The sequence below is a fragment of the Conger conger genome, chromosome 1, assembly GCF_963514075.1.
Source record: "Conger conger chromosome 1, fConCon1.1, whole genome shotgun sequence".
Taxonomy (NCBI): domain Eukaryota; kingdom Metazoa; phylum Chordata; class Actinopteri; order Anguilliformes; family Congridae; genus Conger; species Conger conger.
The window spans coordinates 89,567,473-89,578,952 of record NC_083760.1 but is presented as its reverse complement, the minus strand read 5'-3'; the positions used below and the strand labels follow the sequence as shown (position 1 = coordinate 89,578,952).

The 11,480-nt window shown below is 51.7% G+C and overlaps 1 protein-coding gene across 1 annotated transcript in view; it reads left to right on the top strand.

Annotated features, from left to right (window-relative positions):
- rlf (RLF zinc finger) overlaps nucleotides 1–11,480 on the top strand; it is a 33,197-nt gene that overhangs the window by 14,468 nt on the left and 7,249 nt on the right. The window contains exons 2-7 of the mRNA XM_061244810.1: nucleotides 5,068–5,222; nucleotides 6,544–6,625; nucleotides 7,205–7,340; nucleotides 8,675–8,877; nucleotides 9,827–9,963; nucleotides 10,304–10,445. Coding sequence (XP_061100794.1) covers nucleotides 5,068–5,222; nucleotides 6,544–6,625; nucleotides 7,205–7,340; nucleotides 8,675–8,877; nucleotides 9,827–9,963; nucleotides 10,304–10,445 — 855 coding nt within the window. The remainder of the gene's footprint in view (nucleotides 1–5,067; nucleotides 5,223–6,543; nucleotides 6,626–7,204; nucleotides 7,341–8,674; nucleotides 8,878–9,826; nucleotides 9,964–10,303; nucleotides 10,446–11,480) is intronic.

Here is an 11,480-nt window from a genome sequence, read left to right as displayed (position 1 = left end):
TAGGTCCCAATTCCCCTCCAGCTCATTGTCATGTTTTGGTACCTGCCCCCCCCCCCCCCCCCCCCCCCCCTCCATGTTGGGAGGCTAGCGGAAAGCAGAAGTGTTACCATGACAACAGGACTGGCAGGGTTTCCCGTGTGTTCTACCGGGGGTCTTCACGGTCTTTCACGTCCCAGGAATACGTCAACCGGGGAGCGGGTGTCAGACTCACCCCCTGGGATAATGTGGTCTCAGGTGCGTTACCTGTGCCGGTCTACCGCCCCCCCCACCCCCACCCCCCCCCGGCCGGCTGTCGGCAGGCTCCGATGGCGGACGATACCTCCGCGGGGAGGCAGGCGGTTCGGCGGAGTCGCCTGTCCTCGGGTTACCCGCCTGCGCCGTGTTCGCCGCGCGCGCTCCTCTCCCCCGTTCGTTTGTATTCCGAGCCGGAATGGCCGCCCGCTCTGTATTCCGCGCCGCCGCTGACCTGGATAAGAGCGTCTGCCTGGGAAAACAACGGAGGCGGCTTCCCGCCAAAGCCCGACTCCGGCTGCGTGAGTCATTCCGGGACTAAGGAGTGTAAATTTGGGATTATCTTCTGAGCTGATAAACCACCCCCCCCCCCTCCCCGCCGCCTTTTCTCATAAAAACGATGTTTGCCCGTGGGCGGGGAGGGACTCCTGGGATGCTGGTGGTGCTGATTTTGATGTGGGGGTCATTTGGGGCGAATTGCTTCAAGCAGGACTGCAGCCTGCCTGGGGAGATGATGCTCCTTCGGGTCGGTCTGATGGACGTTGCCTGTCCACACCTGCGTCTCGTGAGGAGGACATTCGCAGACTGCTCTCCCGTGTCAGGGGCCAGTACACCAGGGGGGTAAACAGCTTATTTTACGCTTCTTCCTTCTGGTGCCACGCCAAACGAGCTTATGCGACTTACCGATATACCATGGCCTCTCCTACAAATGTTTCTTTTTTTTTCATTTTTTTTTTTCAGGTAACCCCACATGACCCCCGAGGTCTTTGTTCTGTTCCCTTCCCCAGTAGGTGCAGGATGTGTGTGAAATTCAAAAACTGCCCTTTCAATTCAGGTCCCACACATGACCCACGGTTTTGGAATCTCTCCTTTACCCAAATTATTGGGATATTGGATAATGTGGATAACGTTTTGGGGAATTTTATAATGCAGATTAAAAGTAAATCATGAATGGATGGCGGTTGTGTAATGCTTTGGTAATTGGGCCGGTAAAAGGTTGCAGGTTCCCAGGTAGGACACTGGTAGGAGTGAGTCCTATATCATTGTTTCAGTACAGCTCATATCCAGCTGAATAAATAAATAAAATTAATGTAAAACGCCAAAGGTTGTTCTCTGCAGTGAATATCGGCGGTTAAATTCCGGGAATGTTAATGGATGGGATTTTTCTAAATCTGACTAGAGGAGAACGTGTAAGATCAGAACAGAATTGTGTCTGCGGCACGGAGGCTGAACGCTGGCTGAACGCTGGCTGAATGCTGGCTGAATGCTGGCTGAATGCTGGCTGAACGCTGGCTGAACGCTGGCTGAACGCTGGCTGAACGCTGGCTGAACGATGTTCAGACCGAGCTCCCCGCTCCCTTCCCCAGGGCCTGGATGTGTGGGAACCTCACAAAACCGCCTTTTCAAAGCCCGCCATCTGAACTGCTCGAGTTTGTCACCGTTTGCGGGTGTGGGGCCTTTCGAACCGATGTTTTTAGAATCGAGTAACCGTTTGGCGTAATCCTCAGTACACTCAGTACAAAATTTGACTCGTAAACATAGACATCGAAAAACGTAAACATGAAGCATATTAAAAAAAGGTAAAAAAAAAAAAATTATGACCCAAAAAAAAACACGCCCGTCTGGTTTGCAGACCTGCTAACAGCCCCCCTGAGGAGGCACTCTCAGGTTTAGGTGAGGATTTAAATATAGCCCTCCCTCCCTGGGTGTGTGTGTGTGTGTGCGGGGGGGTCCCCGGGCGGCCCCTGTCTGGGCCAGGTGAGCTGGCACGCAGGTGAGTCAGACACAAAGAACCGCAGCCGGGAGCGGGGCTCAGGAGGGGACCCTCCGTCGGCTGCTCAGCGCGAGGTGTCCTTATGGCACCCGAGCGCTGATTTCACCGGGGGTTTAATCCCTCTCGGCCTGCCGCGTCTTGTTCTTTATCCGGCTGCGCTAGGCTACGCTATGCTAGGCTAGGCTGAGCTAGACTGTGCTTGGCTACACTAGGCTAGGCTAAGCTAGGCTAGGCTAGCTCCACAGGGGCAGGGAGCCTCTTGGTTCTGCCAACCGCCTGGACTGTGGCGGGTGGCAGTGGGATTCCTGGGTATATTTTGAGGAATAACTGTCCAATTATGAGGCAGTTGGTAAAACCTTTTTTTTTTTGCCTCTTATTTTGGAAAACCGGAAAACCACGCTTGGAATTCAGTCGTGGGTGGAAAGAGCAGGCTTCCCGTGGAGTGCTGGATTAGAGTGCATAATTTTTTTGATGGAAAACTTATATATATATAATATATTATATATATTATATTCAGGTTTCTATCATAAACTCAAACAAGTTATGTATTTATTTATTCATTCTCACATGCCCTTCTGTGTTTGACTGTGGTATAATTTAAACCAGATGGACATTTAAACTGAATACTGAGGTTAGGGCAGGGCTGTCAAACTGCATTCCCGGGGGGCCACAGTGATTGCAGGTTTCTGTGGTTCCCTTTCATTCAGCTGCCAACGAAGGCCTTCTGAACAATGTGTGTGGATTCTTTTAACAGATCAATGACTTAACTGAACCACTGGTGCTGAGAACACCCCCCGTAACCCACAGACACAGCGCCCCCTCCAGGACTGGAGTTAAACCTGCAGCGCCCCCTACAGGACTGGAGTTAAACCTGCAGACACTGCAGCCCTCCAGGACTGGAGTTAAACCTTTAGACACTGCGGCCCTCCAGGACTGGAGTTTGATTTCTGTGGGTTCGCGGATTGGCTTAACGATCTTGCATTTGATCAAGGCACTGCACAGATGGGTCATTGGGTCATTTCTACCATCTAGTGGGGAAATAAGGTACTACTGTTTCTCTGAGGGAGCCAAAGAGATGCCATCCATCCATCCATCCATCCATCATCACCCGCTTATCCGGAGTCGGGTCGCGGGGGCAGTAGGCAAAGCCGGGTATTCCAGGCGTCCCTCTCCCCAGCAACGCATTCTAGCTCCTCCTGGGGGATCCCGAGGCGTTCCCTGGCCAGGAGAGATGCCGCCCATGTTTTATGTAATGGATGCCTTGAAATGCGACCGTTGGTCTTCTTTGGTCACACTAGATAAAATACACATGGTGATGTCCCATCATACATTAGGGGAAGGGGGACCGCCTTTTTTGGGATGTGTTGGGGGTGCTTCCATCACCCGTGGAAATACCCCTGTTTGCCATCGGTGGTCTAGCTGAACTGGTATGTGGCAGAAAAATACAAACACTTAATTTTGTACCGAGCTACTTATACTTGCCATTTTATGCAGCACTTGGTTGCAAATGAGCCTTAAATTCTGAAAACAGAATTGCAGCTCAGACACTTAATGGGCAAATCAGATGGGAATAATTACATGACTCCATTAGTTTATTGCATTGTGTTGTTCAATACTATTGTCACAGTGCAAATGGACTGATGAGAATATTCATTACAGTGTTACGCAGTTTGAAGAATGTGACTATATTTATACACGCTTTAGCGTGTACAACAGACTGAGTCGTGTCACTGGAATTGAATCAGAAGAAAAGAGCTGGAAGGTGTGTGCGGTTCCTCTTGAGATTAGTTGTCTCGCTCTTTAATTTCCAAGCTTGTCTCCGGATGCGTCTCCCAAACTACGAGTTTGGACCGGCATCACTTTTGATGTAGAGGTGTGTGTGTCTGTGTCTGTGTCTGTGTGTCTGTGTGTCTGTGTCTGTGTCTGTGTGTCTGTGTGTCTGTGTGTCTGTGTCTGTGTCTGTGTCTGTGTGTTTCATGTGGCAGACACTTCTATCCAGAGCGATGTACTACAAGGCCATGCCTAAGGTCACTGGAGCATTGGGGGCGGGCTGTAGCGTAGTGGTTAAGGTAACGGCGGGAGATAATTGTCGGTGGTAGCCACAATAAGATCCCTTGAGCAAGGCCCTTAACCCTGCATTGCTTCAGCGGATAATTGTCTCCTGCTTAGTCTAATCAACTGTACATCGCTCTGGATAAGAGCGTCTGCCAAATGGCAATAATGTCATGTAATGTAACTGCAAAACCCAGGTCCGATAAAGTATGATAAAGTATTAGTTATCTGTAGTCATTGTTATTGCTAAGTCTCATGCTAGAAGAGAGATAACAGGGTGACATTGGCTCAGGCAGTAAGAGCAGTTGGGGGGGGTTGCCGGTTTGATCCCGCCCCTGGGTGTGTCGAAGTGTCCCTGAGCAAAACACCTAACCCCCAAATGCTCCTGATGAGCTGGTTGGCAGCCAATCACTGTTGGTGTGTGAGTGTGTGTATGAATGGGTAAATGAGAAGCATCAGTTGTACAGTGCTTTGGATAAAGGCGCAATATAAATGCCAACCATTTACCATTTAGATCCCACAGTCAGCAAAGGCTGCGTCAGTAAAGTTATGGTAAAAAAGAGCTATAATAAAGAGCGACAACATCAAGATTTCAACATGAAACTGAAGGAAGGTCAAGAAAGTTGTACTAGATTGTGAGTAGCCCAGCAGAAGAGTGCCGTGTTAAAGTTAGCCATGCAATGTAGGCCGCAGTCAGGTCTTTGAGCGTGGGGTTGTTGCTGAATTAGGGCTCTTGGTTTCTTATATAAACCACGATGAAACTATTTAACCGATAAAAGTGAAGTGACGTGAAGCTGGAAATTAATGTACAGGTGACAGGAGTTGCATCTCCATTGTATCACGGGTCTTTCTGATGCGGAATCCAGTAAGCGGTGTTTGACTGTGACAATCTCTGGTGTGTTGCAGTAACAGAAAAGTGTCGAATGAATATAGTTATAAACAGGATATTCAGGTTGACACTGGATAGGTGGGACCCCTAATCCCCCCCTCTCTCCGTGTTGTGTTCCCAGGCGCTGATGCACTGTGCTGGCAGCAGGAACTCCATCGAGCACGGCCTGCCCCTGCTGGAGGTCTACTGCCTGTCCATCACCTGCTTTGTGGCCGCCCGCCCCCACCTGACCACACAGTCCGACAAGGTCGCCCTCGTCCTGAAGAGACTGGCCCTGTGAGTCCACCCCCCGAGAGCCTGGCTACTGGAACCCCGGCGTTACCGCGGGAACCAGAGCGCCGTTACACCAGAGCGCCGTTACCGCGGGAACCAGAGCGCCGTTACACCAGAGCGCCGTTACACCAGAGCGCCGTTACCGCGGGAGACAGATCGACGTTACACCAGAGCGCCGTTACACCAGAGCGCCGTTACACCAGAGCGCTAATACACCAGAGCGCCGTTACACCAGAGCGCCGTTACCGCGGGAGACAGCGGTGTTACCGCGGGAGACAGAGCGACGTTACCGCGGGAGACAGAGCGCCGTTACACCAGAGCGGCGTTACCACGGGAGACAGAGCGCTGTTACACCAGAGCGCTGTTACACCAGAGCGCCGTTACACCAGAGCGCCGTTACCGCGGGAACCAGAGCGCCATTACCACGGGAACCAGAGCGCCGTTACCGCGGGAGACAGAGCGACGTTACCGCGGGAGACAGAGCGCCGTTACACCAGAGCGCCGTTACCGCGGGAACCAGAGCGCCGTTACACCAGAGCGCCGTTACACCAGAGCGCCGTTACCGCGGGAGACAGATCGACGTTACACCAGAGCGCCGTTACACCAGAGCGCCGTTACACCAGAGCGCTAATACACCAGAGCGCCGTTACACCAGAGCGCCGTTACCGCGGGAGACAGCGGTGTTACCGCGGGAGACAGAGCGACGTTACCGCGGGAGACAGAGCGCCGTTACACCAGAGCGGCGTTACCACGGGAGACAGAGCGCTGTTACACCAGAGCGCTGTTACACCAGAGCGCCGTTACACCAGAGCGCCGTTACCGCGGGAACCAGAGCGCCATTACCACGGGATCCAGAGCGCCGTTACCGCGGGAGACAGAGCGACGTTACCGCGGGAGACAGAGCGCCGTTACCGCGGGAGACAGAGCGCCATTACCCCAGGAGATAGAGCGTCGTTACCGCGGGAGACAGAGCGCCGTTACACCAGAGCGCCGTTACACCAGAGCGCCGTTACACCAGAGCGCCGTTACACCAGAGCGCCGTTACACCAGAGCGCCGTTACTGCGGGAGACAGGTTAGTTATGGTAACCAGCGGGGTTAGCATGGCAACCATCCAGGCCACCGCGTACATGTCAGTTCTGCAGCGGATAGGGTGATCTGTAGTTGGTCATATCAGCTGTGTTTGAGCCTGATAGCATTATGGTGTACAGTAATACTTGTGTTTCTTGACCACTAATGGGGTTTTCTTATCTCTCCGTCTGTGTGTATTGGTGTGTGTGTGTGTGTATATGTGTGTGTATTGGTGTGCATGTGTGCTCACGCTAGGAGCTGTTTTGAGCTCTTACTCTCTGTGCCTGAGAACGCCATCCCATATGAAGCCTGGATGCAGTTCCACAGATCTGTACAGGTGAGAGAGAGAGGGGGAGAGAGAGAGAGGGACGGATGGAGGGAGAGAGGGGGACGGATGGAGGGAGAGGGGGAGGGATGGGATGGAGGGAGAGAGGGGGAGGGATGGGATGGAGGGAGAGAGGGGGAGGGATGGAAGGAGGGAGAGCTGGAGAGGGGGAGAGGGATGGAAGGAGGGATGGAGGGGGGAGGGAGAGAGGGATGGAGGGGGGAGGGAGAGAGGGATGGGGGAGGGGGGAGGGAGAGAGAGGGATGGAGAGGGGTTGGAGAGGGAAATGGAGGGGGTGGGAGATGCAGGGAGAGAGAGGGAGGCAAGGATAGTCTTTGAGGAGGAAGGGGATGGTGGAATAGGAGGGTCGTTCAATGAATTCAGTCTTTTTATGAATGAATTCCTTCAGCTGGCGGTGTGGTGAGACTGTAGCTGCTGAACCCCTGATTAATGCGCCCCGTTAGACCGAATCCTCTCCAAAAATCCGTAAGGTCCCGCACACGCCGTTCAGTATGAACGTTGGCGCGTGGGGGGTTAACCGTGACCGTGCTCTGATGTCACTTCCTGTCTCGGTCTCGTTTCCTGCTCCAGGCGGCCCACGATACCTTGCAGCAGCACGGGAACACGGACCTGCAGGCCCTGCTGCGGATTTTGGGAGAGGGCGGAGCCTGGAGTAACCCCACCCTCATCGCGTTGCTCACTGGTCAACCCACCAATCAAGAGGAGGGTAAGTAGGTTGTGGCCTATCAGAAAGACTGTTCTTGCTCAAGATGAGTCCAGAAAGTTTAAGTAAAAGACTCACCCTTTATGTACATTTAACATATATATATATATATATATATATATATATATATATATATATATATTTTTTTTTTTGGTTCCCTGCTGAGTCTAATCAACCAAGTCGCTTTGGATAAAAATATGGCAAAAGAATTGTAATGTTATTAATGTGCCCTGCCAGCTAATGGAAATTGAAATGTCTTTACTGTACCTACTATAAATAAATGTAACATGTGACATATAAATGTGCAATATAAGTTACTATAATATAAGGTCTAGTACACACATTGGTGTGAGCATTTGGTCCATTTCACTTGATTTAATCGTATTGTGAAGTGCTTTTCTGACTTGGTAGACCTTATAATTTCTCATTGGTTAAAAACTTCTGTCGGGCACCCTGAGGCCCTGCAGATGATCTGTACTGACCTCTGCTGGCTGGAGGTGGCAGTGCGTTTAGTCTGGGCTCCCAGACCCAGCGAAAGAGATCATCTCATATCGCTCTTCTCTCTCAGTGTTCCTGCTGCTGTCTTCTGGAAAGTTCTCTGTGTGTCCGCCCTGCCATTTTACCCTTCTTTTTAGCAAGGTGCTGATTTGCTTCAGTAAAGACGTCCATCGGCACTAATGGGTTTTATGTGGAAGTCTTTAGAGCGAGTCAGATATGTAATGTGTGTGCAGTAATTGTAGCTAAAGGGGTCTGCCAAATTTAACATTTTAAAATGAAACCTTGGAGACTAATGTGGGCTGTTAATGTTTTTTTCTTTCTTACTCTATTCTATAGATTTTTAAAGGCCCACATGCAGTTTTAGTGTTTTTGAGCTTTTTGTATCATCTTGGAGCTTTCGATTTGTGTTCCATACTGATTCACATATAGAAATTTAGGAGTGAGAGAGAGCGTGTGTCTGTATGTGTGTGTGTGTGTGTGTGTGTGTGTGTGTGTGTGTGTGTGTGTGTGTGTGTGTGAGAGAGAGAGCGTGACTGACGTGTGTGTGTGTACCCACAGTGGAGGCCTTCCTGGCCCTGGAGGGAGACAGCTTCATGGAGATGCGTGTGTGTGTGTGTGTGTGTGTGTGTGTGTGTGTGAGAGAGCGTAACTGACGTGTGTGTGTGTGTGTGTGTGTGTGTGAGAGAGCGTAACTGACGCGTGTGTGTGTGTGTGAGAGAGAGAACATGATTGACGTGTGTGAGTGTGAGTGAGAGAGGACTGACGTGTGTGTGTGTGTGTGTGAGAGAGAGAGAGAGAGCATGACTGACGTGTGTGTGTGTGTGTGTATGTGCCCACAGTGGAGGCCTTCCTGGCCCTGGAGGGCGACAGCTTCATGGAGATGCGGGTGAAGCACCTGGTGAAGGTGGGGGAGATGGCCCAGGCCATGCTGCTGGCCCGCTCCTGCGCCGACTCCGCCCACATCGCCAACCGCACCACCTTCCGCCAGATCTACGTCACGCAGCTGTGCGCCATGCTGCCCCGAGAGGACGCCATCATGGAGGTGAGGCCTGTGAGTGTGTGTGTGTGTGTGTGTGTGAGAGTGAGAGTGAGAGTGTCTGTGTGACTGAGTCACAGGGGGTGAGGTGATGGGGTCCTGGTTTGGAGAGCCCTGGTGTAGATGCGGCCCCAGGCTTTGCCCCGTTAAGTGATTGAGAGGCCCACAGTGTACACGCGCCAAAATCCAGAGCGAGTGCACCTGTTGTGCCCTGTTTGTGCACGATGTGTAACCTGTGTTTGCCCTGCGAGTGCGGAGTCCTGTTTGCATTGTGTAATCTCGTTTGCCTTGCAGGCCACAGACTGTTTGCTGTGAGCACTTATTTGGTTTTGTCTACTTTTTTTCTTTTTTTTTTGTGCTGCTGCTGCCAATTTGTCCAAGGAGGCCACCGTAGTCCTGGCACATTCTCACTCCTTGGTCCTGCAGCAGAGGGAGGGTTTTGAGAACGGGAAACAAAAATAACTAGCTGGTGGTACGTGCTGCAGGATTCTAATGTTAATATAGATCAGAGAATGAAACGTGAAATAAAGAGATTGGCTGACGATTTCCCTCCCGTTATCAGGTTAACCTCAGATAGAGGGACAGGGGAAGAGCAATGGACAGAGGTGCAGAAAGAGAGGGAGGGAGGGGGAGGGAGAGAGAGGGAGGCAGAGAGACAGGGAGAAGTGTGTGTTTTGGGTGTTTACCCCGTGTGTGTATGTGTGTGTGTGTTGCAGTGTGTTTATCCTGTGTGTGTGTGTGTGTGTGTGTTTACCCTGTGTGTGTGTTGCAGTGTGTTTACCCTGTGTTTTGCTGTAGTGTGTTTACCCTGTGTGTGTGTTGCAGTGTGTTTATCCCGTGTGTGTGTGTGTGTGTTTACCCCGTGTGTGTGTTGCGGTGTGTTTACCCTGTGTGTGTGTGTGTTTATATGTGTGTGTGTTGCAGTGTGTTTACCTTGTGTGTGTTTTGCGGGCAGATCTCCAGAGTGGACGGTAAGGAGGTGCTGGAAATAATCTGTAACCTGGAGACAGAGGGGCAGGAGAACCTGGCCTTCATCCTCTGCACCACCTTCCTCACCCAGCAACTCCAGCAAGAGAGCATCTACTGCTCCTGGTGAGTGTGTGTGTGTGCGTGTGTGCGTGTGTGCGTGTGTGCGTGTGTGCGTGTGTGCGTGTGTGCGTGTGTGCGTGTGTGCGTGTGTGCGCGCGTGCGTGCATGTGTCAGAGAGTGCGTGTGAGATTTAGCGTGGAAGTGTGTGCGCAAGTACGGGAATGTGAGAGAGAGAACCTTGAGATAATCTACTTATGGTTCAAAGGGAATTCAGCCTCCTTAACATGCCTTCTCCCTCTCTCTGTCCCTCTCATCTTCTTCCCCCCCCCTCTCTCTCTCTCTCTCTCTCTCCCCCTCCCTCCCTCCCTCTCTCCCTCCCTCCCTCCCTCTCTCCCTCTCTCAGGGAGCTGACTCTGTTCTGGAGTAAGCTCCAGAGGAGGATCGAGCCGTCTCTGGAGTCCTTCCTCGAGCACTGCCTGCAGCTGGGTGCCATCGCCAAGACGGTCTACCACCTGCTCTTCCTGGTGCGAGTGATCCAGACAGAGGTGGGGAAACCTCCTCTCCCCTACCCCCCCCGGTGGCTGCTCACTTTACACACGGAGAGAAATGCACACGCGTCATGGTTTAGCGCTTAGTTACTGGGGCACATAGGGGCTGCTGACTTTCATCTGGAGAGACAAAGTTTGGTCCCTAAATGAAAAAGGGAGAACGAAAAAGCTGCTCCAGGGGCTTTACCCCCCTTCTCTCTCTCTCTCTCCCTCCCTCTCTCTCTCTCTCTCTCTCTCTCTCTCCTTCTCCCTCCCTCCCTCTCTCTCTCTCCCTCTCTCTTGCACTCTCTCTCCACCTCTCTCTCGCACTCTCTCCCCCTCTCTCTCGCTCTCTCTCCCTCCCTCCCTCTCCTTCTCCCTCCCTCCCTCCCTCCCTCTCTCTCTCTCTCCCCATCTCACCTTCCCACTTGCGACTGTTCTCTCTGGCACTTCTCCCAGGGCATCCTTCAAAGAGAAAAACGTTACCCATGGTTTTTCCTAATTCATTGAGAGCCTCGTTCAGTGTGGTCCTGGCCTCTCTCTGATATACAGGGGGGGGTATGAATTTTACAAAATATGAATTTCACTGTTACAATTTTATGTGTATAGAGCTTTTAACAGTGGAATGCCCCAAAGTCCCTTTACAGAGTAACAGAAGGGTAGAAATAATGGGACATACCAGCCCTGAGCCCCCAAATAGCATGACGCCTTGGATTTTGGAATAAAATTACAAGTGATCATCATTATCTTTCGGGGCATTTGTAAGTGTGAAGATGTAAAATAATTCCCCCCCCCCAAATGTAAGACTTTGACTGATTGCGATGTATTCGTGCAACCTTTTATGTTTGCTGCTTAATTTGATACGTGGCGACATGGCTCAGGCAGTAAGAGCAGTCGTCTGGCAGTCGGAGGGTTGCCGGTTCGATCCCCCGCCCGGGCTGTATCGAAGTGTCCCTGAACAAGACACCTAACCCCCAAATGCTCCTGACGAGCTGGTCGACGCCTTGCATGGCAGCCAATCGCCGTTGGTGTGTGAGTGTGTGTATGAATGGG